We start from the raw sequence: 27,717 nt of genomic DNA, 5'->3' as shown, positions 1-27,717 counted from the left end.
CAATCTTTCTAGCTGCGATACTCTTCCCTGTTAGGCCATTTTTGTGCAGTGCAATGATGACTGCACGTGTTTCTTTAGAGATAACCATGGTTAACAGAAGAGAAACAATGATGCCAAGCACCAGCCTCCTTTTAAAGTGTCCAGTGGTGTCATTCTTACTTAATCATGACAGATTGATCTCCAGCCCTGTCCTCATCAACACCCACACCAGTGTTAATGGAGCAATCACTGAAACGATGCTAGCTGGTCCTTTTAAGGCAGGGCTGCAATGATGTTGAAATGTGTTTTGGGGAATAAAGTTCATTTCTAGGCAAATATTGACTTTGCAAGTAATTGCTGTTAAGCTGATCACTCTTAATAACATTCTGGGGTATATGCAAATTGCCATTAGGAAAACTGAAGCAGTAGATTTTGTAAAAATTAATATTTGTATCATTCTCAAAACTTTTGGCCATGACTGTATGTAGTATAAAATTAACACCGTATGTAATAATATATAAAAATAATCAAAATTGAATTAAATGGATTATAAACCACAACCAATTCAGAGAAAGTTAGAATTTATTATTTTTTAAATCATATCACATGCCACAAGTTAGATGTGATGATTATATTGGCCAATCCATGATATAAAGGTTTGTCGATCCTTCCCTAGAGTAGTAAAGCGATTTGTTCATTGCACTATGGGCTACATGTAAATCTTACACTTTACCGAATCTTGAGTAGTCCCACATCATTATATTTACTTCATTATCTGGCTGTAACTTTTCAATCACTACATCTGACACTTCTCGTTTTTTTGATCCGAAGACCTTCTCCATCTATAACACTCTTTTCCAATTACTCTGTCTGCTTTCTTAGCTTGACCATTTCAGCTAAGCGTGTATGTATAGTGAAGGGAGAAAGGAGAATAAGCGATGCAACCACTAGCGGTGGCTCATTTCTCCATCAACCGAAGGATAAGGCATGTGAATAGTCAACTTCCAGACAAAAACTGTCAAACCCCCCCCCCAAAACACTGGATGGTCAGCCAGTCCCGCGAACAATGGTTGATCTACCAATTACAGTGAAACTTTTATCTACAGCAGATTTCCTGCGCACAATTTTTAGTTGCATTATATCCTACACATACTGGACATGTTTTGGAGCATCACCCTCTATGAGAAATTTTTGGTGGCTGCCTCAGTTTTTGCTCTATTTCAATTTTTAGAAGTCTAACATTTGGAATAGTTCTGATTTTATAAGATATCAGTGGACACTTTTTGAGAAAGCTGTATTGGTTTGGCCATGTCTAAACCAAAAATTGAGAATTAGAAATAGCTGCATCTTGCAACCTAAAGAATCCCAATTCATTTGCCAGAATAACAAATAACACCTCTGCTAATGCAATTAAAACACTCTCTTTAATAACCAATAAATGTCAGACTGTGTTGTCTAGGCCCACTGTGTGAATTGTTTCTAGGGGTCCACAAACTACGGCTAGGACATTGCAGTATATCAGTTACAGCTGTATCAGATAGGACCCTTCAGTATCAGATAGGACCCTGCAGTATCAGAGGTCCCAACTGTCAAACCCCCATAGATGTAATATTGATAGGCTATGCTATTGAGAGGCCATCAACATTAGAATGATGGATAAACCTTTTAAAGATGTTTGGCCATGAATTGGCGCAAACTATATAGCGAGCGAGAGATTTAAAGTACAAAAATTTAAAAAGCATACTCGCCTGTCCCCGGCACTTCGTTGTCCACCTCCAGTATATATTCACTCTCACAGCACTGGGGGTGGTCCCCAGTTCTCAAAAAGCACTGGAGGCATCCGCAATTCTGCAAGAGAAATCGTCTGGAACGGCCTCTCTCCGTGTCTTCTTCCGGCACTCTGTTCAAACGTCTACGCATGCGGGCATAAGCAGCTACAAAAAAATGGCTACACGCATGTGCAGTCAGCTCTGCCCGAGGCCTGATGGCAGAGCCAACTGCGCATGCGTAGAAGTTTGAAGAGAGTGCCGGAAAAAGACGCGAAGAGAGGCCGTTCCAGATGAAGATGGAGGTGGCGCTGGAGATTTCTCTCACAGCATTGGAGACCCCCCCCCCCCCAGGGCTGTTTGAACATTGGGACCGCCCCCAATGCTGTGAGAGAACTCATTTGCATACCAAAGAAAACCGGGATTTCTACCGCATTGCGGCGCGGAGAAGACATCTAAAGGTAGGAGAAGAATAGCCTTTCTTAAGGCTATTCCTACTTGTTAGGGAGAAAAAAATACAATTTTAATGATAGAATCCCTTTAATATTCCTCCCTAATGCCCCACAATTTAATGTCCTCTCCACAGGATATTAGCCCCCATCACTGCTCTCCACACAATATTATAGCCCATCACTGGTCCCCATTATAGCAGTATTAGGTCAAAACTTACCTGTCTGCACCCCAGCCCACTTCCTTCTTGCTCCGTGTTCACTGTTGTGTGCCTGGAGCAGGAAGAAGTGGGAGGGTCAGGAGAGCAGACTCGTAAGTATTGGTACTTAGCTTGTAGGTCACAGGCTCAATGTGGCCTGTGGCCTAAAGGTCAAAAAGTGGTGACAGGCTTCCTGCTCTACCAGTAGCCGAACCAGGTCAGGGGCACCACTTCTGGCTGCATTCACTTACCGCTTCCTGCTCGAGGCCTCCTCTTCCCTTTTCAGCCTTCAGTGGGCCCTGTGCACTGCACATCAGGTCACGGTGATGTAATAGGTAAGTTAATAGGGGCCGCTTCTGGACTTTCACTGCTTATGGGAAAAAAAAAAAAAAAGCAGTGGGGGCCCAGGAGGGCCTCCTAAAGGCAGACGGCACACCGAGGGGCTCATCTTTATTCCGGTGGGGCAATCTAAGCCTGTAACCAATTATCACTGAGTAACTTAAAGGAGTTATACTGACAAGCAAAAATAGTGATGGAAATGGTTATGATTATATGGCTCAATAGACATAACCTCAGATGCACAGACTGCGCATGCTGCTATATAAGTTTATTACATTGGATTGTAAACTATTATTCTATATGTGTCTATCTGCACACATATATTTTATATTACTTTGCTTGACGAAGTTCATTGAGCTCTTATTACTGCATGCCACCACAAGATGGAACTCCAATATGCACATTTAGGAAAAGCACGTGTATATCTTCGACGAGTAATGATTCTGTTTTTAAAAAATAGTTTAAAACGTACGTTTGACCCAATACTTTAGAACAAAGTCTCAGATTGCCAGGTGACAATTGAGAAGTGTGCTGATGGCTTAATTTCCATTAACATTGTCAACTAACTACAGCAATCTAAAAACATAACTTTTAATAAATGTTAAAGAAAAAAAAAATACCTATCAACTGATAAATATTCTCCCCATCCAAAACTGGAATGTAAACGATGAATTATGTCAAGGAAGTTGTATAGAATGAGAAGATCAAATGTAGTTTTCTGCATCAATGGAACCATTCTCCTTTTCTGAGCATTAGTAAAGAAGTGTCTGATAAGGGTGTCCTTGTAATATTGCTGTAATAGGCCTGAGACAAACTCCTAAGTACTACCGTATATATCAATAAAATTATACACGTCCCAAAGATTTCATTGTCCTTAAGTTATTCCCACAAAGTGTACTTGGGACCATAAAGGGGTCTTACCCCAACTCTGTGGCTCCAGAAGGACTGAATCCATTGGTCAGAAGGATATGGCTACTATGACTATTAGTATTAGCGAGCCTAAGCTGTTCTTACATGCCTATCACTATAACCAATATCCACCCAAGAGTGGTGTTGGGGTGAGGAATTATACTGTTCGCATATTTTTTTGGCATTTGTGCCACGTGTGAATGTACCCTAATAGGGCATATGAAACAAGCTGTCCTGATGAAATAGCCCTTTTAAGAGTTACTATAAATTTCTTCACCTTCATTTTTACGACATTTATTAGTAAAATGTAAAACACGTAATTAAAGTTAATTACATAGTTACATACAGAATTTAAAAGGAAAATTATTAAGTCAAAATTCGTAGCAATAAAGATTGCGTTGTCTGCTGTAATTGCTTTACTGAAAGAACCAAAGTTATACGTATATGATCACTTGTATGATTTAAGGGGTTTATCTTTCGGTTATAATTATTAACCCCTTAAAAACCAGGCCAATTATTGTTTTTACAGACTCCTTTTTCCTCTCTTCATTCCAAGAGATGTGTATCAGCTCTACAGCATTTTCTCCTGCCCCCTGTCCCTCGAATTCCTTATTGCCTCTTGCATGTGTATGACCCCGGCTTGCTTTACAGACAACCCCTTCTTGATCTCCTGACCTGGCATCTACCTGCCCTCCTGTGCATGCCCTTTGGCTTTTTCCTGACCACTCCTGTCTGACTCCTGTTTTGGCTACTCCGCAAACCTCCTGTGCATGAACTGGCGCTCCCGACTATGCTTCTGCCTCTCCCTCCTGCTACCCGTGACCTCCTGTGTACCGACTTGGCTTGATTGACTAGGCTTTGGATATCCTTGGAACCTGCACTGACCTCTGGATTACCGAATTGGCCTGTACGACTTTCCTACGGTGGTGTTGCTACCGCCTGGTAAACCTCAAACTTCTGCTCTCCGTGCTGATCTTCATCCACTGAGGTTAGTGTCTCTGGTTTTTCTGGGTCTTCTTTTAATTGGAGTTCGCTGGGTGTGCAGCGCTCTCTGGGCGGCTGCGATTCTGGGTCCCAGATTTTACTAAGTCCAACTCCACGATCAGGAGCTTTAGAGAAGAACACCGGGGTCTGGTTCGTCTCTGGTTAGGAGAGCGTAGTACACTCAGGACTGTTTCTACCTCTGTGCTTGAGGATTCTAATTGCCCAAGACTTACAGTGATTATTGTTGCATCAAGTTCTTAACACACAGTGTATAGCATTCGGCCAATCAACTTCGGTTCTGCAGGAGGGATGCTGGGGATTGCTACTCAAAGGTAAAATACTATCCTGCGGGTCTATCATTCTCCCTGCACCATGTCCTGCTCTGTACAGCTCTTTCTCTGTATCTGGGCCCGGACTCCTTCCGCTTTGCTTTTACTCATCCAGCGCTTGGGTACTAGGCTAGTTTTGACAGTCTCTGGTCGATAATTGCGCGTCTTCTGTGCTCTCCTGGTAATATACAGAAACCGCATCCGGCCCTAGATAGTTCCCAGTGCTGACTACCCAAGTACTGTACTCTCCTTCCTCAACACTCTCCTCCTGCTACTCGTGGACTTGGTGACTCATTTGTCGAATTTTGGTTTTCCTGAAACAAGCATTTTATTCCCATAGACTATAATGAGATTCAATATTCGATCGAGTAGTTTAATATTGAGGACTACTCGAATCAAATATTTGAATCTCGAGTATTTCACTACTCGATCATCTCTAGTCATTTTCAGTGGTGGTACAAAATTCAGAATAGGACGGAATTATAGAAATTTATACTTTTTTAAAAATTTTCTCATAGATGTTATTTTTACAATTCATTCTCAAATTTCTCAACAAATCAAAAACTGTGATAGAATACAAAACTTTCCTTGAGTTGCCATATTCTGACCCCGGTAATTTTACATTATATATTATATATTTCAGTGTACAGTGGAGTGTAAACTTTTTTTTTTTTCAGGGCAATCGGTAGTTTGTATTTACATTATCTAAAGAGGACCTTTCCTCACTTAGGGCACATGCGGTTTTATATACCGCTAGAAAGCCTCCCCCAGTAGTAGTCTATGGACAAGTACTATCAGGAGGGGAGGGAGGCGTTCCTCCCCGCTCTCATAGTACTCTAGGCACTGCTGTGAGGAGGGGCATTCCTGACAATGTCAGGAACGCCCTTCTGATGGCGAAGAGCTATGGTACCGGCACGGATAGCTCTTCACCTGGGGCACAGATCGAGAAAGGGTTTCTAGCGGTATAGAAAACCGCATGTGCCCCAAGTGATGAAAGGTCCTCTTTAAGGATAACACCCTATGCATCAACCCATTGCAAAAAAGCACCGTGGGAAAAACTGTGGCAGCAGTGTATTGGGGATATTCCACAGCACTTCTCACAGAAAGTCTTTCTGCTTCCATTATACCTATAGGAAACCAGCGATTATAACTAAAGGAAACATGCTGCAATTTCCAAAACTGTGACAATTTTGGAAATCGCAGCATTTCTGATGTGTATATTTTTCTGAAATGTGTGCATGAGATTTGCTACAATTCCATCCACTTTGCAATGACTGAAAAGGCACGGTTTTTGTCATGGTGTTTTTGCCACGTGGGACGCTGGCCTTAGGGAATGTCTGACATTTTGATCATTTTTTTATTCCATTTTTTTAGCTTATGGTGGAAATTTTTTATAGTTTGGACATTTTCAGATGCTAGGATACCTAATGTTTACTTTTGTTTATTGATTTTAATATGTGATTGAGTGGAAAGGGGGTGATTTCAACTTTCAGATGTTTCAAAGCGTAACTAAACTTTTGATTTTGATTTTCTGGCAGTATGTGTGTCATTGATACATGTACCGCTGTTCTTTAGATGTCTCAGCAATTGACTAATCCACTGAAAGGCTTACGCTAGGTTCACACTAGCATTTGGGTTTCCGTTCTTCGAGTCTGCTTGGAGACCTGAAAAATGAAAACCCAATCCTCTTAAAAAGTAGTTACCCATGCATAGCTTATAATAGGGTGCGCCAGCTTTTGGCCTCAAAATTGTGGAGTGAAAAAGTACTTCTCGCTCCACATTTTTCAAGTGGAATGGCAGACGGAATTCCTGAACTGAGACCAAACACTAAGAGCACCAACTAAGTATCAATGTATAAATAACACAAAAAATTCTTTTGATTTTAAATCTAAATTTATTGTTACAAAAATGTTTAATTGTAAAAAATATTGGTATCAGGAAAACACAAACACATTTAAAAACACACAACAAGAGTGGAGGTCGCACTGGACTGAGCAGCTCCAGCAGGTGTATAATCTGCTAGTGGTGTAGGGGATGAAAACAGTCACAATAAATGTGTGTATAGAGAGGCCCAGTATTTTGTAAATATAAATAAAAAAAGGCTCCTATTGCCCACAATATCACAAGATTAGGGCACTAATTGAAAAATATCTGTAGCATTGCAAAGATCATACCCACATCACCACTATATAGTAAGAGCATATCAGGTAACAGAACCAATGTAAAGTTACACACACATGCCAGTATTACATAAGCCAACCTACATAGGACAAAATGTGAAGCATATACATAAATCACTGCTCACCAGCTGCGACCTCCACTCTGAGCCCCGACGGACCGTTTCTCCCCTGCTTCTTCAGTGTGAACCTAGTCTTAATGTGTAATTGTAACACTTCTTTTTTTCTTTTCTTTTTCTTTTTTAAATACGCATGGGTGGTGTGTTACTTTTTTGCTATGTAGTTTATTAGGGAACTTTGGTCAAAAACCCAGCTCCCTAAGTGAGTGTTATGGAAAATCCATACTCAGGATGCTTTTACATGGCAGTGTTTGGTCAGTGATTGTGAGCCAAAATTAGACTGGAGTGGAGACTACATAGAGATCAGCTATAATAGAAATATTTGTACCACTTCTGTTTTTTTGGGGGGTTTTTTTACCCCCAGGTTTGGCACACAATCACTGACGTGTGAAAGCAGCCTAAGTCTGTACTATGAGATAAATGCGGAGGTGGAGTTTTCAAGTCCTGCCGCTATACACACACACACACGTGTACATTTGCCCCTAAATACAGTTTCTCATTTACTTCTAAACAGACTGTCAGCTCTGGTAGTTGCCAGCCTATTTGTCTTTTGTCTCCAGGCTCACACACCAATGTTAAGAGGTCTGAACTTTCATGGATCACAGCAAACACTCTCCCTAATGTGGACGAGTGCCCCCATACCCTGGATCACAGCAGTCACAGTAAATGCCGAACAGTAAGGAGAAACATTAGCTTTAAAAATAAAAATAAAAAAAAAAACAGAAAAGGAAAATCACTATAGAGCACACTTACTATTTCTGCATTGGATTTTGCAGAAAGCGACATTGTTAATTTCCTAATAGTTGAGAGAAAAATAAATATGGCACAACAGAATCTACATTCATCAGCTGGTATATTATAAATATGATAAAGGACAGCACTGTGGCTCAGTGGTTAGCACTAGAGATGAGCGAACAGTGTTCTATCGAACACATGTTCGATCGGATATCAGGGTGTTCGCCATGTTCGAATCGAATCGAACACCGCGTGGTAAAGTGCGCCAAAATTCGATTCCCCTCCCACCTTCCCTGGCGCCTTTTTTGCACCAATAACAGCGCAGGGGAGGTGGGACAGGAACTACGACACTGGGGGCATTGAAAAAAATTGGAAAAAGTCATTGGCTGCCGAAATCAGGTGACCTCCATTTTAGACGAATAGTGGATTTCAAATCCGGGTCATATGAGAATGTGAACTTTGTGACTATGAGACAGGGATAGCTGTACAGGCAGGGATAGCTAGGGATAACCTTTATTTAGGGGGGAATGTTATTAAAAATAACTTTTTGGGGCTCTATCGGGTGTGTAATTGTGATTTTTGTGAGATAAACTTTTTCCCATAGGGATGCATTGGCCAGCGCTGATTGGCCGAATTCCGTACTCTGGCCAATCAGTGCTGGCCAATGCATTCTATTAGCTTGATGAAGCAGAGTGTGCACAAGGGTTCAAGCGCACCCTCGGCTCTGATGTAGCAGAGCTGAGGCTGCACAAGGGTTCAAGCGCACCCTCGGCTCTGATGTAGGAGAGCCGAGGGTGCACTTGAACCCTTGTGCACCCTCGGCTCTGCTACATCAGAGCCGAGGGTGCGCTTGAACCCTTGTGCACACTCTGCTTCATCAAGCTAATAGAATGCATTGGCCAGCGCTGATTGGCCAATGCATTCTATTAGCCCGATGAAGTAGAGCTGAATGTGTGTGCTAAGCACACACATTCAGCTCTACTTCATCGGGCTAATAGAATGCATTGGCCAGCGCTGATTGGCCAGAGTACGGAATTCGGCCAATCAGCGCTGGCTCTGCTGGAGGAGGCGGAGTCTAAGATCGCTCCACACCAGTCTCCATTCAGGTCCGACCTTAGACTCCGCCTCCTCCAGCAGAGCCAGCGCTGATTGGCCGAATTCCGTACTCTGGCCAATCAGCACTGGCTAATGCATTGTATTGGCGTGATGAAGCAGTGCTGAATGTGTGTGCTTAGCACACACATTCAGCTCTACTTCATCGGGCTAATAGAATGCATTGGCCAGCGCTGATTGGCCAGAGTACGGAATTCGGCCAATCAGCGCTGGCTCTGCTGGAGGAGGCGGAGTCTAAGATCGCTCCACACCAGTCTCCATTCAGGTCCGACCTTAGACTCCGCCTCCTCCAGCAGAGCCAGCGCTGATTGGCCGAATTCCGTACTCTGGCCAATCAGCACTGGCTAATGCATTGTATTGGCGTGATGAAGCAGTGCTGAATGTGTGTGCTTAACACACACATTCAGCTCTACTTCATCGGGCTAATAGAATGCATTGGCCAATCAGCGCTGGCCAATGCATTCTATTAGCGTGAACTGAGTTTGCACAAGGGTTCTAGTGCACCCTCGGCTCTGCTACATCAGATTGCTACATCTGATGTAGCAGTGCCGAGTGTGCATCAGATGTGTAGTTGAGCAAAACTGACTCAGCACTGCTAAGTCTCTGCATTCGCATAGGAATGCATTGGCCAGCCTTCGGCCAATCAGCGCTGGCTCTGCTGGAGGAGGCGGAGTCTAAGGTCGGACCTGAATGGAGACTGGTGTGGAGCGATCTTAGACTCCGCCTCCTCCAGCAGAGCCAGCGCTGATTGGTCGAGTTCCGTACTCTGGCCAATCAGCACTGGCCAATGCATTTCTATGGGGAAAAGTTAGCTTGCGAAAATCGCAAACTGACAGGGATTTCCATGAAATAAAGTGACTTTTATGCCCCCAGACATGCTTCCCCTGCTGTCCCAGTGTCATTCCAGGGTGTTGGTATCATTTCCTGGGGTGTCATAGTGGACTTGGTGACCCTCCAGACACGAATTTGGGTTTCCCCCTTAACGAGTTTATGTTCCCCATAGACTATAATGGGGTTCGAAACCCATTCGAACACTCGAACAGTGAGCGGCTGTTCGAATCGAATTTCGAACCTCGAACATTTTAGTGTTCGCTCATCTCTAGTTAGCACTGTTGCCTTGCAGCACTGGAGTCTTGGGTTTCAGATCCAGCCAAGAAAAACATCTGCATGGAGTTTGTATATTCTCCCTATTTTTGCATGGGTTTCCTCCAGGTACACCGCTTTCATTCCACATCCCAAATACATAAAAATAGGAAAGTTAGGTTATACAGTTCGTCAGGGTCGTTCGTCCTGACGTATTGCATTTAAGTGCACGCATTATCCCATCCTTCCATATGGGTCTCTGACTCTGACGAACTGTATTGTCTGATGTCATCTTCGTTTGACATGAGAATAAAGTTGCTACCACCAGAATTGGGTTTGATAACTTAAGGCTACTTGGTTGTTGTGACATTTCACAACACCATAAGGTAAGAAGCCACCTAGGCATTCTTACATCCCTCCTTTACCGTACCCAAGCTGTATTACGCTATTTTGCCACTCTGCGTCTCCCCCCTTCTTTTTATGAGGAAAGTTAAGATTGTTAGCTCTACTTGGGATAGTGAATGACAATATTTGTGAAGTGCTGTGGAATATATTGGCACTATATAAGTAAAACAAATATATACATAAAATAAGATGGTTGTTTTCTAAATGTTCCAGCTCTCACTGGTTAGTCTACTGAACAGGTCACATACTTGTGTGAAGGAAAATACAGATGCAGGTTCATGCTACAAAGCAATTAGAAGTTTCATGGCATTCAGACTGCACTGCAACTATACTAATTTCTTTAAGAAATTTGCATAATATGAGTGCATAAATGCTTCTAAGCCCGTAAAGCAGAGCTCTCAGGGGGAGTGGCCTGACACTGGTCCTAGCCAGATGCACTTTGTGTGTACTCCTGTATCCCATCGTAGAATTAACTATTTTGGGGGCCCCTCTAGATTCCCATGCCCTACATCTAGCTATTGACCAACTCTTGCTTTTCCTGATATCCATCAGAGGGTTTTTCAGCCTCTCAGCCCTGATACCTGGGCTTTCCACATGCCCCACTGCCATCTTCTGCCCTCTGAGTGACTGTGGTATAGCTTCTCTGCCACCGGCTTGACGAATAGCCTGTGAAGAAGAAGCAATCCCTGACTCCTACAGGTGACCTGATGGCCTCCATGCACTGCTGGCAATCTTGCAGTGCCTTTTACTGCTGAAGACTCTACCTACTGCACCCGGAAGGGCCTGATATCTGGTCAGCATCTGCACTCCTGAGTCCTGGCCCACCACACTGTGCGCCATCTTACTTCAGCCATGGTGCTTCAGCTTCTATTTTCTACTTTCCTCCTATAACTCCTCCTGCAACTGGTGCCCCAGTCAAGTACCTCTGCATTACTATTTGGCCTCACACCTGCATAGTTTGGAGCTTCTCTGGGCCCTAGTACTCCTCTCTTTGTCATCCTCCTGTAGCTCCTGCTGTCACTCTAGATCACAGACTTGTAGATATCTAAATTACACACCATACTTGGCGCGTATTTTGGACTTTTGGCTTTTATACTGGAGAAACCCCCCTCTTTCTCTATGGTGTCGGCCATCCTCTATTTTCTATACTCACTGGAGCCCGTGATGTACTCCTGGCTTCCATGCTACCCAGTTTTTCACATTGCACCCCTAATGGCAAACGCAAAAGCTCTTTGCCACGGCACCACCTCCAGCACCAATGATCTGACTACTACTACTATGTACCCTCAGCCTCAGAAGCCAAAATCTCACAGAGCTTGGGACAACACGTGAGCCTGGCATACTTAACCAGAACTTTTACGAACTCCCAGCCCCTCTGGTTTCGCTCAAGGTGGATCTCCACACGGTAGTATCACTTCCCTTGCAGCCTCTGACATCAAACATATGGGAGGCACTGGGGCCACTGACCTGGATCCCTCCACCCTATTTACCAGAATTCAGCAGCTGTTCTCCACTGAACTTTCTAAGACTCTCACTGGTTTTGTCAATCAAATTCAGGACCTTGGGTCCAGGATTGCTGATGTCTTGGATAAAATAGATGACGTTGCTGATGCCTTGGATAAAATAAAGTCGCCAACGCCTTAATGACCAGCCAATGAAACTTGAAGCCTTTGAACTAAAGCTTGAAGACTTAAAGAACTGATCGAGTGCTACCAGAATCTATTATCAAGGCTACATGAAACTGTTACTGCCCTGTTCTCTAAACTATTGCCTTAAGTTGACTCGCTATTGCATATGGACCATGTTGATTGTGCCTTGGGGCACCAAAAAACCCGAATATTCCTAGGAATGTGAACCTTAAAGCAGTTGTCTGGGATAAGTGGAAATCCCTACACTAATCTAAACACCCACCTACTTTCTAAATAACATAAGTATTATAATATTAGTATATTATAATTATAGGCGATTGCTATCTGTTCCCACTCTGACATTCAGGGGGTGCAGATCAGAGGCTATGAATATAAATCTAATCTTGTTGTTGATGATATGGTGTTAACCATCACCAAACACCTTAGTTTTTCTCCCAAACTTACTTAATATTCTCTCCCAGGTTACGAAACTATCAGGACTTAAACTTAATATGTCTAAATCGGAAATCCTGAGAGAAGTATACAAATAATGACCTGGCGCCCGTCGGTGGAAATAGTAGACTCCAGTCAGGAGCCTACCAGGCCAATTGCAGCTCTTATCCGGACACTGTCCTACACAGTGGGTGGTGAGGCAAATTGGGGGGACCTCCGTTTAACATATGCCTGCGCTGGGCTGAAGAGATCCAATCAAATCAAAACATCTGTTCTCGGCTGAGAGACTAAAATCCCACATCATTGCAGCAAAGGCCTCTGGGAAGATCAGGCATGATGTTAAAGGGAGCTCCCCCTAGTGGGCAGCATGACTGAGGCACTGTCTCCCTATTTACATCTCGGGAGACAGATTTGCATATTCTTCCCATGACTTTTTATTGTGATCATTACCACCTTTCCATCTATTTATTAATCCATGTATATATTCATTTATTTATCAACCAAGTTATATCATGGTTTGTTGTTTTGATTTTTTAAAATCTTTGCTTAGAGCTGCTGAGACAAGCATACCCCCTATACCTGATATTTTATGTCTACCATGTCACTTTTTATTATGATCACTACCACTGTTTTGTCTATGTATGCATTTATTTATTTATTCATTCATTCATCAATTGAGTCTTATGTTTTTGATTACTGATTTTAATTCTATTATTTATTTGTTACTGTATATTTTAGTGGCCTGAAGAAGACAACATACCGGTGTCGAAACGCGTAGCCATTTTAAGCTGTTGTTCATGTCCTTGGAGCAATAAACAGAACCAATTCATCTTAACCATCCACATCGTGATTTTTATTTTCAAGTTTATTTTGGATTTTGCTGACATTAACATTCTATCATTTCCTGGTTTTTCTATATATCCTTTCTAAATCAGAAATCCTGTATAGTAACGTCCCTTCTACTACTGCTAAGTTGAACTTCCTGAACTTTGGCTTTCAGATTAGAGATAAATACCTTCGCTTTCTACGCATTAATCTTTGCAACTCATTAGACGCACATTTTATATGGAATTACGCATATTAATATCGTAGCTCTTGAAAGACCTGGTTGTGTAGCACTGCCCCACCCTCTCTTGATTAGGACGCGTCCATTCAGCCAAATGGTTACCCGAATTCTGTACTTTTGTTGCATCATCCCAACTCCAATGTCCTCTGCTTCCCTGACTATATGGGCGCTTTTTTTTTTTTTTTTAATTTTATTTTATAAATGACTTGCTTAATGCCACAAGCCCTGACAGTAATCTTGACTTTATGACGGCCTGGGAGTGAGACCTTGATACTACCCTGACACCAGCCCAATGGCCTGACTGTTGTACATCAATTAGCAAAGGCAGTTTCCAGGTCACCCTTATGGAGTCCTCTCAAAAAGTACTTCATAGATCCCTCATCAACTCCCTAACTTTTTGCGTACAGTTTCACCCTTTTGCTTTAGTGGTTGTAATGCCTTAGGCACTGCCCTCCATGTGTGGTGGTCCTGCCCTCATGCCTGATGCTTTTGGCTGGCTATCCATAGAATAGCACAATGGCTTTTTGGCTAGTCTTTTCCATTTCCAGCACCCATATTTCTTCTCAATTTTAAGCCCTCTAATTCAAAATACGCTCAATTTAATTTACTCCAATATATTTTATTGGCCACCCAGATCCACATTGCTTCCAACTGGAGAAAATCCTTTCTCTCAGTGGCTGAGGTAATAAGACGAGTTGATACCATTATGCTACTATTATTTCTGACACCTTTCCAATCTTTGATAAGGTCTGGGCACATTGGTTCCACAGATCCCACATCCCAAGTCTTCCATATAGTCTTCGGCGTTATCCATATGCCTGGACTGAGTTCCCTCTCACACCACCCATCCACTCAGGCGACTCCTTATACATTGTTTTTTGTTGCCCATGTGCACTATAGTGCTACTTCTTCCCCTATCTCCCCTGACCCAGATTGTTTTTTATATTTTAACTCTCCCCTTGTTTTTCCCCTATATTATATGTGTGCCAATTTTGGATATACAATGCTGTCTGACATTTACTGACACACTTTTGTCAACTTATTCCTGTATTTTGTTTGGTATGTTGTTTACAATGTTTTCTGTGGTTGCTATGATTTAATAAATATCTTTGAAACTAAAGCAGAGCTCCTAACCTTTCAGGATAGGTTCACACCTGCTCTCGCTCTCTGCTGGGGTATTCTGTTCCCCATTCCACTTGAAAAATGCAGAAAGAAAAGCGCTAACCGATTTTTTTTTTTAAGCGAATTAGGTTTCCGTTCAGGGGGTCTCCAAGTGGACCCCCCAAATGGAAACCAGAACAATGGTGTGAACCTAGGGTCAAACTGGGTAATTTTCAAGCAACTGTCCAACACACAAAAAGACATGTTTTAGGCTACATGCCATGACTGAGTGTGCCATACAAGTGGGGATCTGATGCTCCATTCTGATCTTTTAATTATAGAGCAGGTCTTATCTTGCTCTCTGATATCAGATTGGAATGGGAAAGAACCCCCATAGGGATGAAGGAAATACAGAAGGCACTTGGATGCACACCGTGTGTCAAGCACAAGCCCATTTTTACTTGTGTTCCAATTTCTCTGTTCCATTCTGACAAAGCATATCCTTTAAAATATTGTAACAGACGAGAGCATTGGAATAGCCTAGGGCTGCACACTTGGTCGTGTGCATGAGACTTTACAAAATATGTTCTATAGACTAAGTCCATACAGGCAGAGACCTTCCTTATTGTTTGTTTATGTGGTTTGTCTCTTTACTTGTCCAGTCATCGTAAAGCACTGTACAACAAATCAGAGCTATATAACATCTTTGCCTTTTTTTGTTGGAAGGGGTGTGTGTGTGTGTGTGTGGGGGGGGGGGGGGGGGGGGTTGAGTAGCAACATAATGCCTTGGCTTTCTTGCAGCTCTCAATCCCCCTTCCCTACTTTTTCCCAAGATCAGCTCATCTTAGATTGCTCGAAACAATTGCTTCCTGATTTCAAGGGACAGAGAAAAATAACCATAAATGATCATATTTGCTTGTTACTATTCTGCTTACAATTTACGGATAGCTTTAGGAACCATACAGGCAAGTCCTATAAAAGAATATGCAGAAGTTTCATGTTCACCCTGCTTGCTTAACCTCAACACTAAGCATAGCCATCAAAGTGAAATAAGATTTGTAACGAATATTTTGAAACAAATTGCAAACGAGTAACACATTTCAATTACAAAGTGGTGTCAGTTTCCGTTACACACCATCAAATCTATGTATGGATGCTCAGTCAGCCAAGTGTTTCCCTGAAACATATTATCTCTAATGAGTGTGTATGTAATATTAGAGGTGAATATACTGCTGTTTTAACACTTAAGCGTTCAATAACAAGGTAAGTACAAAATAAAAATCTGACCCAGCTCCCAAGGCTCAAGTATGTAAAACTCAGCTGCCAAGACTGCAATTCGTGTAAGTGACAGAATACATATATTCAGCAGTCACTTTTCGTTTTGATGTGCAGAATATGATTATGGGAATATGCTAAATCAATCCTCCTTGAGAGATGACAGCATTAACTCCCTAATGACCAGCCTGCTTCCAATACAGTTTACGTATATACTCGAGTATAAGCCGACCCGAATATAAGCCGACCCCCCTAATTTTACTACAAAAAATGGAAAATCTTATTGATTCGAGTATAAGCCTAGGGGGGAAATGTGGCAGCTACTGGAAAATTTCAAAAATTAAAATGGTCGGAGTTTTTGGGTGCAGTAGGTGCTGGGTGCTGGGGAAGGGGAGGGAGTGTTTTGGTTGTCTGTCTGCCCCTTCCCTGAGCTTGAGGACTGGGTTTTTTTCCCCCACTTGGAATTCAGCCTGGCTGAATGTAGGGTTGAAAAGCTAATTAGCATATGAATTAAACAAACTTATTCAAATACTACTGAGACAATTTACATACAAAAAGTGTGCATGAAATAGCCTTTCTAAAGGCTATGCAAGGATGTGCTTATCTAAAAATGGCTTTTCCCAATGATAGAGCCCATTTAAGCTATGTGAATGCCCATAAAAAAAAAAAAAAAAGCAGAGTCCGACCTGCTATATCACCATCTCGTGCTTGTTCCGGGCCTCACACTGGACCTGACACTAGGAGGTTCTCTCCCTCAAGAGCAACTAGATGAGAAATTTATTATCCAACATGACCATACCCTTTAATTATGCTAGTAGATTAGGCAGTGGGCACCACTATTATTATTATGGGGTGCATCTAAGCCATGGTAAGTTAGTAATGTGAACAAGAAGTAAAAAGGCACATGGCTAAAAGGAAGACGCTCAACCTAAATATACATCAAAAATATAACAAATCTTTATTCTTGTTCACATACTCTCTAAATAAGCGGATTTGGCTGAGGTTAATTTCATGTGTATGGGCACCTTAACAAAATATATCCTGTATTAGTTTCATTTTAGGTTTGCATCACTAAAAAAGAAGCAACATTTACTTAAAGGGGTATTCCCAGCTCGCATACTCAGCAGTCTTTACTACTGTAAAATCTTCTTTCTTCCTGGTTTCTTGCATCATTTTGTGGGCGGGGTTTCACATGCAACCTGCCGTTTAGCTCCGCCCCCAAATTAGCGTGTAGCTCCGCCCACCCATATTGGACTATGAAGTACAGGCAGCAGCAACTCCATTCTGTGTTACATACAGAGACTGCCTGTCTCTGCCATAATGAACACAACTGAATTAGCTAGCCTGATAACTGGGAGAACAGAAGAAATGAAAGCAGCTCTTCTCCCCTATCTGCTAACAGGAAGCTAGGTCACGTGGGGTAGACACAGGAATAGCTAGATACACAGGCTCGCTCCCTGCACTTAGCCCCTCCTCCCTCCCCCCTGAGAGCAGGCAGATACATCACTTGACTCATGAGCAGATAAGTCAGGGCTGTGGCCACAAAGAATTGAATAAAGTAATATAGTGGACAAACAAAGCAGTTTTGCTGAAGCAGTGTATTTAGGAAAAGTCTTAAATCCACATTAACAAGCAGTATAGATTGGATCCTTGTGATGGGACAACCCCTTTAATATCAGGTGAAGTAACGGTTTACAGTAAACAAGTATATGGGTGAAACAGCACGGATGAAGAATGGCGTTAAAGCAATAGTTTACACTCTAGTGGGGTGTACCGATCTAAAAGTATGGGTATCACTAATTGTCTGTTAGCCAGAACTGGGCAATGCACATCACTATGTGACTGGCACTTCATACAAGCTTTATCTCTGTGTATTCGGAAAACTAGTATGTACTCTTTCATGGATAGTAGATGAGTTAGTGATTGCTTTGTTGATGTTTATATATACATAGTGTACTATAGTAAATCCTGCACCCATAGCACAGGTGATTGAATGACCCAGGGGTTGGGTTTTTTATTTTGAAGCACCAAATCTGTAAATGAGCTAGTGTATATGGTAGGAATATGTAAATTGTCTAGGCCTCCAAGGGTCTACTATTCTGCTTTAGAGAATGTTCTACGTGACAGTAATTAGAGAGGGAACTCCGAGCAATGATCACATTTTAAGATGACATGTATAATTTGCCCTTAATTGCTCTCTTTGTGAGATCTAAACTAAATATTAATATTACATTTTACATTTCTTTCCAACAGAGAATAGAACAGCCTTTGCAAGTTAAGCAGATTGCCCTCTCTTTTATTTTCTAACAGAGGACAGAAGAAAAAAAGGTAAGCATGCAAACAAACAAATTAAGGCTTTGTGCACACTATGTGAGCCCTATATTTGGCATGTACACTGTGAAAAGCATCCATAGGGCAGAGGCCAGGAATATCCTTTTGACCTCTATTGAGCTGGTATATTTTTTTTCCCCCAACTGTATAGGATAGTGCAGCAGACTGTGCATTTATATAACCTGAGCAACCACAGAAAAAGCATAATGAACACTATAGATTCTTTACAGCAGAAACCAATGATGTATGCCATTATATTTTCTACTTATACAAAGGCATATGATGAGGCCTTTGTCAGAGGTATCTTCCTGGCAAGTATCTCCAATGGAAGGGTTGTAGGAAATGCGTGCACTAAGACTTTAAGGGCTTGTATGCATTTCGGAGCAGGTTATAAAGTGAAAGTCCAGCTTTAAATACAATTTTTTTTTTTCATTGGATAGGTTTACAATTATGTGCCAAAAAGAACATACGCATTTCTATTTAAACAGCTTTTCCAGCCACAAATGGATTTTTCATACTGATGACCTATCTACAAGATAATCAGTATCTGATCTATAGGGGTGGACTCCAGGGGCTGCTGCAGTGGATGAGAAGGGTGGGTAGTTTGCTCCTATTCAAGTGGGGCTGCAGCTCCTAAATATACGGCTATACAATCTTTATATAATTCAAGTTTTATTTGCGTTAGTCAAAAATATCCAAATCGGTCTGTCAGGGAAAGGCTTGTCGTAGAATTGTCAATTAAATAAGATCAGCATATTACAAACAAAGGTCCATAATCCTATTAGCCAAATGGCAATCAAAAAATGTGCACTATTTGGCAACCAGGATCAATGAAAGTATATTGAAGTTACAGGTCCGCTCATAGTTACAGGAGTGCTCATGGATACCCTTTTTGTGGGCATTTTATAAATGCCACTTTCTTATGGCCGAAGCATTTTACTAAACTCATTCAATTTGATTTATTTTTTAACCATAGCGTATACTCGTATTTCTGTGACTACATCTTTCTTTAAAGTATTTGTCTTTGAACAGGGGTTAAAGGACAAGTAGAATTATAACAGCTGACTGTATGAAGGTCTAACATTTGGGAGCAAGAAGAGTTCTAACAAACCCCAAGATCCCATCTGTTAAATTCTGCTATGAAATATATTGTGTATAAATGGCAGTATGACAATTACGAGCTTGTGTTCTCTTCTATCCGGAGTCTTCATTTTTTTTTTTTTTTTTATATTATATTACTATATCCTTTTTTTTTATCTAAAGCAGGACGGAGTATACATCTTCTAACAAAGAACAGCACTGAGACACATGCCACTGATCAGAGAAGCAAATATATTGTCCTCGCTCTATATCACTAGTAGTATATTTCTACTTTTACAGTTTATGGCCTCTCTTTACTACTTTGAGTTTGATTAATGGGTATCCATTTGGTTACCATGGGACCATAATACTGCACATTGTCAAGCCAAGGACTACATAGTTCTCTCACACAAAGGCCAAATTTTACTGGATGCTTTTCTGATGGGCTGCACGAATTTTACTTGTAACCTGATGTTCTGTCCAATCCACAAAAGGAAAATTTGTCTCTGCTACTTAATCCCAAAGACTTTTCCATTTCCTTCCAAAATGCCTAAGTTTATATTACCAACTTGAGTATCAGATTCAGAGCTGGCAGTTAGTTTTTCAAGAAAAAAAAGGAATATGTAATTTCATAAAAATAAGGAAACCAAATATATATAATGTAACCTAAAATCTATTACAAAAATAAAATGTAAGAAATCTTGCATTGGTTTATTTAAGATATGATAAAAAAAAATGCTTCCCCCCCCCCTTGTTGGATATCCCATTCAAAACCTCTTGTAGGTATTATGGGAATATGAAGGTGTATAGTTTTGTAAAAACAGCATGCTTGTTATGAAGAAATGGAAATTTAGAGGCTGTATTGGCAGAAACTGACCATGAGAAATATATACTGGACTTTAAACTAGAGAGAAAAACGTGTGATAACTACTGGACCCAACGATCACACGATTGTCAGGATTCTATCAGTTCTACCTAGGACTAAAGCTACCAGCCAGGGCTCTTTGTGCCCCATAACTGGGACGTCCAAGGATGATATTTCCTGATGAGCAGAACTGACCCTATAAAGGCAGATTTTAATAACACTAAAGCCACTGTATATGATAATACTGCATATATTGGACACCACTGTATGAATTCATGTATGCCTCACATATTTTTTTTCAGCAAAGAAACAGAAAATGAATAACAAACAGAAACGGAAGAGAAGTTATGCAGATTACATTTCTAACATGTGGAAAGTATTAGAAAAAAAAAAATCTGTATTTCGCACCTTGCATAAATACCGCTATCCATGTCATGCTGGAGAGTGTCATCTGCTGACTTACTAGGCCCAGCTGCTTTAGATATGAGTAAAATCACCAAACCTCTCATCTGTAGATTGTTGCGACTGTCATGGACAAAGGTCCTGGCAAAAAAAAAAAAAAAAAGAGACAGATATTATATTAGCATTGTGCAATAGGGTACTTCAAATACAACATTATAAAAAAAAGTAGCTCATACAAAAATTAGCTCATACAAAAAGGACCTTTTAGGAAAGAACGTTAAAAAAAATGTACATGGCAAGATAGATAGATAATATCTTAGTGCTGTGTGCTTATGACCAAAGGAAAAATCACAACTCAACATTTCACCTTGATTACGATTAACAAACAATTATTTTAAGACATTCCAATTCCACTCCAAGTCAGTAAACTTCCTGAACAAACAAGGACTTCAGCCATGGGTAAAAGAAACTTCAACTTTAATAAATGAAATCCAGATAAAACATGACACCAGCCGGACTTGCTTACATGTTTCAGGTTTATAACAAACTCTTAGTCATAGCATTGCTATTGAATTTTGGTTAGTCATATATTAGCAAGTCTTATAGGCTAGTGCACAGTTTATGATTTCTTTTAGCCTATAGCAATGCGAGACAAGATGCCATGGATCTTAACTGACTTTCACTCTGGACACAACCAGACACAAAGATGGACATGCAGGACTTTGTGTCCGGTTAAAAATAAAAAGTTTTTGCCGTGGAGAGCACAAAACGCTCACGGCCGGACACGGTCTGCCAGGTTTCCGTCTTCTGTCGGCAGAAGACGGAAAACCTGGAAACGGAAATCAGATGCTAGAGTGAACACAGTGTTACTCTACATATGTCCTGCATGGTTCAAAAACTGTTTTTGAGAGAGTGAGAGTGCAGATACTCCTTTGCTGATCAAAATCCCCACAATATGGTTAAACTACAAATAAAAAAAAATAAATAAAGGAAATAATTTCTCCACAGCAATGTGAATGGCTGACAGCAGTTCTTGGTTGGGATTATTGCTTCTAACATAGTCTGCACATGCTCTATGTATATATTCCAAGTAATGGTCTATACATTCTCTATGTATATATCCCATGTAATAACTTGCACATACTCTATGAATATAATCCCATGTAATAGTCTGAACACAGACTATGTATATATCCTATGGACATGCACAGTGTCACACCATATTGTAACCCTCCACCAGTAATACATGAACCATCTTCTTATTCTGCAGGTAAATAATATAAAATATATAACCATTGCAAATCGGTATGTAATACATTAGGCACCTGTCTGTGTATGACATACGCACATAGCAAACATACAAGAGGAGAAAGCATAATTTATTATATACAGACTAACAGCAGTTATACACATGTATGTGCTTTGTGCAGGCCAGTGCTTGCTCTAATATGTGACCACCGTAACTACATATAAGTATGGTGGATACAGCGGTTTATAACATTATTTATATCATAGGGAGATATAAGTAATGTTATAAAAACTGTACCCACTACTAGCTTACGTTCACGTTGTGTACTAAAAATCTTGTCTCACATTTCTATTAGTTAAAGGGGCTCTATCAGCAAAATCATGCTGATAGAGCCCCACATATGCGTGAATAGCCTTTAAAAAGGCTATTCAGGCACCGCTAAAGTTATATTAAACTATCCCCCCCGTTTTAAAATAATACCCTAAAACAGAATGTGATCGACTTACCCATCGTGCACGGTGGGCGGGCATTCAGGGTCTGCCGTCTTCTTCATCCACGCCTCCTCTTCCTCCGATGTCCTCGGGTCCCGTCTTCCTCCGGCGCTCGCGAACTGACATTGCAAAAAAAAAAAAAAAAAAAGGCCTGGGCGCATGCGCAGTAGCATGCTGCTTCTACTATGGCTACTGCGCATGCGCCCAGGCCATTTTTTTTTAGCAATGTCAGTTCGCGAGCGCCGGAGGAAGACGGGACCCAAGGACATAGCAGGAAGAGGAGGCGTGGATGAAGAAGACGGCGGACCCTGAATGCCCGCCCACCGTGCACGATGGGTAAGTCGATCACATTCTGTTTTAGGGTATTATTTTAAAACGGGGGGGATAGTTTAATATAACTTTAGCGGTGCCTGAATAGCCTTTTTAAAGGCTATTCACGCATATGTGGGGCTCTATCAGCATGATTTTGCTGATAGAGCCCCTTTAAAGGGATGTTAGTTACACTATCCAATCAGTATAGTTAATATGTGATTCACATATCAGTGATTCTGTTTAGTTGCATATTCTATAATCAATGACCGTGTGAGGCAGGATGGAATGGATACAACAATAAACAAATAACCAACACAAGCAAATTCACACCTGCTCCTGTGTGTCTATTACAACTTAGGGGGCATTCACACTACCGTTGGTGACCGTCAGCAGTGTCCGTAGCAATTGTCTGTTACAAGGTTTTAGCAACGGACACTCAGAAATCCATTAAAATTTCCATTCATTTCATTAGGATTTTATCTGGTTTCCATTAGTGTCTGTTAGTGTCCGTTTACACCCAAGTTTGTTTTCTTCAAGTGGACAAAAAAATCCTACATTCAGGACTTTTCTATCTGTTAGAAAATATGGACGCCTTCATAACGGAATCCAACGGTAGTGTGAACCCTGTCTTAGAATTATTATTTTCTACATTATTTTTTTTTATACATTTTCTCTACGGTTATCCGGTGCATCGTTGGTTCTGCTGCCACTCCCACCTGGATTGCCTAATAGCAAGCTCATATTGGGGTTGTGACATCTCACAACCCAACCAGGTGAGAGGATAACTGGTCTGTTTATAATTTTTTTCACCTCTTTCCAAAAAGGACTTCGATCTTACTACGCTTAGAGCGCTCGGTGTCACCTTTTTTTTTTTTAAATTAGCAGTAATGGAAAGAAAAGACATTTTGTATGTTTTATCAGCACTGTATACTGAGTTTTGTGCTAAAGAAAGGGAATATGTCATCTACGGTGTGCATCTAATAGGAGTGCAAGATAAGTCATGAACAGAATATTAAGTAACAATTCTGAAGACAGAACTCTTATCCAGTATCTGTGGCTTTGCAAAGTGGCTTACAGGATTTCTAGGCCTTTGCCAGTGTTTTTTTTATAATGACGCAATACTGTAGAAATTTTTCTTCTAAGTTATCTGTTAAAATCCGAAGAGAACATTTGAAAATAAAATTCTGCAAAGAAAACTATTTCACCAAATTGTAAAAGTCCAAAATAAGTCAAAATAATAATGTTCTTCCAATTCTTCCCATAGTACCCAAGAGGAACATTTGTCTTGACAGGCCACAAAATCTTGTTTTGTTTAGGGCTGGATTCCTATAACCTTAGGCAGCTGATAATGAGCCACTTTATCAGAATTACTATACATGGAAGACCTTTACCTATCCTTCATTTCCTTTTTCCCCAGAACATCTGCCCTCCTGACATATAAGCTATTTCTGGTAAGGATGCCAAGGGGAACACAGACTTCAAGAATATGTACAGTACAGGAGACAAACACAGACAGTAAGGAGGTAAATCTAGGTTGTTCCAGCTGCTATAACGTCACTATCAGTGCTGCATTGCTGCTACTCTCTGATCCAGTTACTGAAAAACCTCTCATCCACTACGACCATCATCATTATATACTTAGCATGTGGGAACTGTGAGCAACTAGTAAGTGAAGTATTACAAGGAAAAGTGTAAATTAAGAACTTTATATGCATTATCTACAGTGCTTTCAAGTATATATGGACCTAAATTCAGCACTTCATGTGCTCTCTCTTATTTCATTCACAGCTGGTGAGTGTATTTTTTATTTTTAGGGAACCAAGAATATTTTGCAGGCTATGATGACTTCAAACTCAATCTCCAACTCTACGGCATGTTATCTGTGGATAGGAAGTCAGTATCTAGTCATTCCTATGAGAACCTCAATGCAAGTCTCAAAAAACTAAACTGAGAGACTAATTTCCTGTCCACACGAGATCCTGTCAGTCAATGTGAAGGCTGCATGACAGAGCTCAGAAACAAAAGTAAGCGAATTCACACATACAACCACAGGTAAAGATATTACCTACCTTCATTAGAGTTTACATTGTGTACTTTTCTAAGTCAGTCAATAAAAATGTATGAGAGAGCTTCTTTAAAGGGGAATACTCACATTTATCATAAAACACAAAGATGGATCAGCTGTTCTTATAAATATGCGCTGCAATATGAAATGTATTGTTCCGTAGTTACTCCTCTAGGAAAAGGGTATATATACTAACGACTGGATTGCATATCATTCCACATGTCCACAGGATGCTTCTGTACACTGATGGGACAGTGATAAACCTACACATGAGCGGACTAACTAAGCCACAAATTTACAGGGATTTCCTGGGCTGAAAATATTGATGCTCTATCATAAGGAGAGGATCATGAGATCAGTGATGGTCTGGAAGCAAACCACTTTATTCTCTGTGTAGTGGCCAGACAAGGTTACCTCTGATCAGCTGTCATTCACTTGAATGGGAGCTAAATGCAGTGAAAAGGATTCATCACTGTACAGAGAACAGAGCTGTCTGCTTCCTGCTCCATTCTCTGTGTATTGGATTTTTAGGTATTGAAATAGATCAAAAAATGTGTCACACAATACATAAGGACTAGTGTTGAGCGAGTAGTATTGGATTGAATACCTCGCCGGCATAGAAATTGTGTAATCCGCAGAACACCAAGGGGTTAAATGCTTCGAATATTCTAGAGGGCCATTACGTGACTTTATACTGTGTGCAGGTGCCGCTATGGGACATTATATTGTTTGGGGGCCTTTTATAGGACATTATACTGCGTGGAGGGCCACTATGAGACATTATAGTTGCTCCTTAAACATCACTGATCATTGGGGCTATTAAAACATTTTATTATGTGGAGGCTGTGGGGTTATTATTTTACATGTGGAGACCATTATATTACATGTGAGGACCATTATATTACGAGGGGCATTGAAATGTGAAGGCCATTAAACTATATATGGGGACACCGAGGGGGCCATTACATAATTGTTAACGATGGCTCCAAACACCTTATTCTATTAATATTTATAAGTGATACCTACTTTGCAGGTACTCAGTTGTGACATTTTCTAACTAGGGTGTACTTTGCTTGAAAATGTTGCAAACTGCTGGTCTGGATCAAGAACACAAGCTCAATTAAAAGCATTGTATTGTCATTAAAGGGCTTGTCCAGCTCATTTTTCTGATGACGTATCCTCAATAGGCAGCCGATAGGCAAGGGTCCTGAGTGTCTGGGCTGAGGAAATGAGATGGACTTAATAGCTTCAGCAACGGTATAAGAAGTATGTTGCAAGACTTAAAACCAGAAGTACCCACATCCAGAGGATACAATGGATTTCATATGATCTAGTAATTCTACCCCTAGAGTCTGAAGTACAGTTTGAAGATAAAACACCACTGCATATACCACCACAGTGCTTGGGATAGGTGGTTTAACTTTCAACAAGGCAGTGTAGTCTAAAGATGACCTAAATTCACTAAACCAATTGCTGCAATTTCACTATTGCAAAAAGTCAGAGGACTTTATTTAGAGGTAGACCGAGATAATACCACCTTGAACGAGGAATGAAAACACATCACCACATCTATATGTAAGAGAAGTCATATTCTTTGTACTGGGCCATCATTACTCAACTGACAGCCTCCCAGGAGACTGACACCTTCGGCTTCACTAGAGGAGCTCTAGCATCAACCTGAAGGCATTATCTGACATGATGTAGCTGTTCAACATAACTTATTACTCTGAACACAAGTTTGGATAGCAATGAATTCAGTATTACATCAAACATTAAACGCTAAAATTATATATAAATCTGATGCTGCAGCAGTATCAACCCAAAGCTTAGCAAGCTTTACAGAATAATTATAGTCTAACCACTAAAATCTAGGAGACCTGTCCCAAAGAAACCAAGGACATCATCAACCAGTTGACATTGCTTTAGGGGCAAGAAGAATATATGTACCTGAGTGAGCCCTCCAAGGGACACACATCAACCAACTATTTAAAAAAAAGGAGAAAAAAAAAAGCCCAGATGCAGCAATTATATTTGATGAGCATGTGGCAGCAGTCAGACGCCTGGAGAGAAGGAGAAAGAGAGCAACATAAGCAAAAAATGGAACAAAAAAAAGAGCACAACACATCAAACTGGATTATTTTCAGGAACTCTTTCTGCTACCAGATGAGAACATTTAGGCGTCTAACTGTAGCACAAATGAGAACCCTGGACAGCAGGTGACTGTGCACGGTGCCAGGGATCATTTGGCAAAATAATGACCGCAAAAAAAGAACAAAACCGGAAAATGACAGATGAGTATATAAAACAGAAATGTTGAAATCCAAAACAGCTTGACATGTTTCATCAGGTTTGCAGTTTTACGTAGTTGTTGCCCATTAACATTTGTAGCATGCTCAATGTTACCAACAATCAGATGCCTCATACAGATTTATATAGTCAGTGACACTATCAGTAGCAAATTATTCAATGTTTACCCAAAGCATACCACTATTTTAGGCTCTGGCCACACTCGCGTTAGTTGGTTTCTGTCGGTACCTACAGCTCTTTAAGAATCTGAATACAGTAGTGAGCAAATATGATAATAATGGATCTTGAAAAAAAAAACAGAAATGGTCATGCTGGTGTGACTTGTGTATACAGTAAAAGAAAAAGTCTATGGACATACAAAATGAGAAAGCACCAGTAATCTGTTTAAAAAGTATCTGTTCACATTTTATGTCATGCTATTAAATGGAGTACCTAGGTTTTTAAATTTGGCAGTATATTCAAGAGATAGGCTGTCAATATTGAATCACTGTGGGTCTGATCTGAT

The 27,717-nt window shown here is 40.8% G+C and overlaps 1 protein-coding gene across 1 annotated transcript in view; it reads right to left on the bottom strand.

The window, feature by feature from the left end:
- Positions 1–27,717, bottom strand: part of PDSS2 (decaprenyl diphosphate synthase subunit 2) — a 132,356-nt gene that overhangs the window by 75,317 nt on the left and 29,322 nt on the right. Inside the window, exon 3 of the mRNA XM_075268161.1 lies at positions 20,795–20,929. Within this exon, the coding sequence (XP_075124262.1) occupies positions 20,795–20,929 (135 nt within the window). The remainder of the gene's footprint in view (positions 1–20,794; positions 20,930–27,717) is intronic.

This window comes from Leptodactylus fuscus, chromosome 3, assembly GCF_031893055.1.
Source record: "Leptodactylus fuscus isolate aLepFus1 chromosome 3, aLepFus1.hap2, whole genome shotgun sequence".
NCBI classification, from domain to species: Eukaryota; Metazoa; Chordata; class Amphibia; order Anura; family Leptodactylidae; genus Leptodactylus; species Leptodactylus fuscus.
The sequence above is the reverse complement of the archived record's forward strand: the minus strand, read 5'-3'. Positions and strand labels throughout refer to the sequence as shown.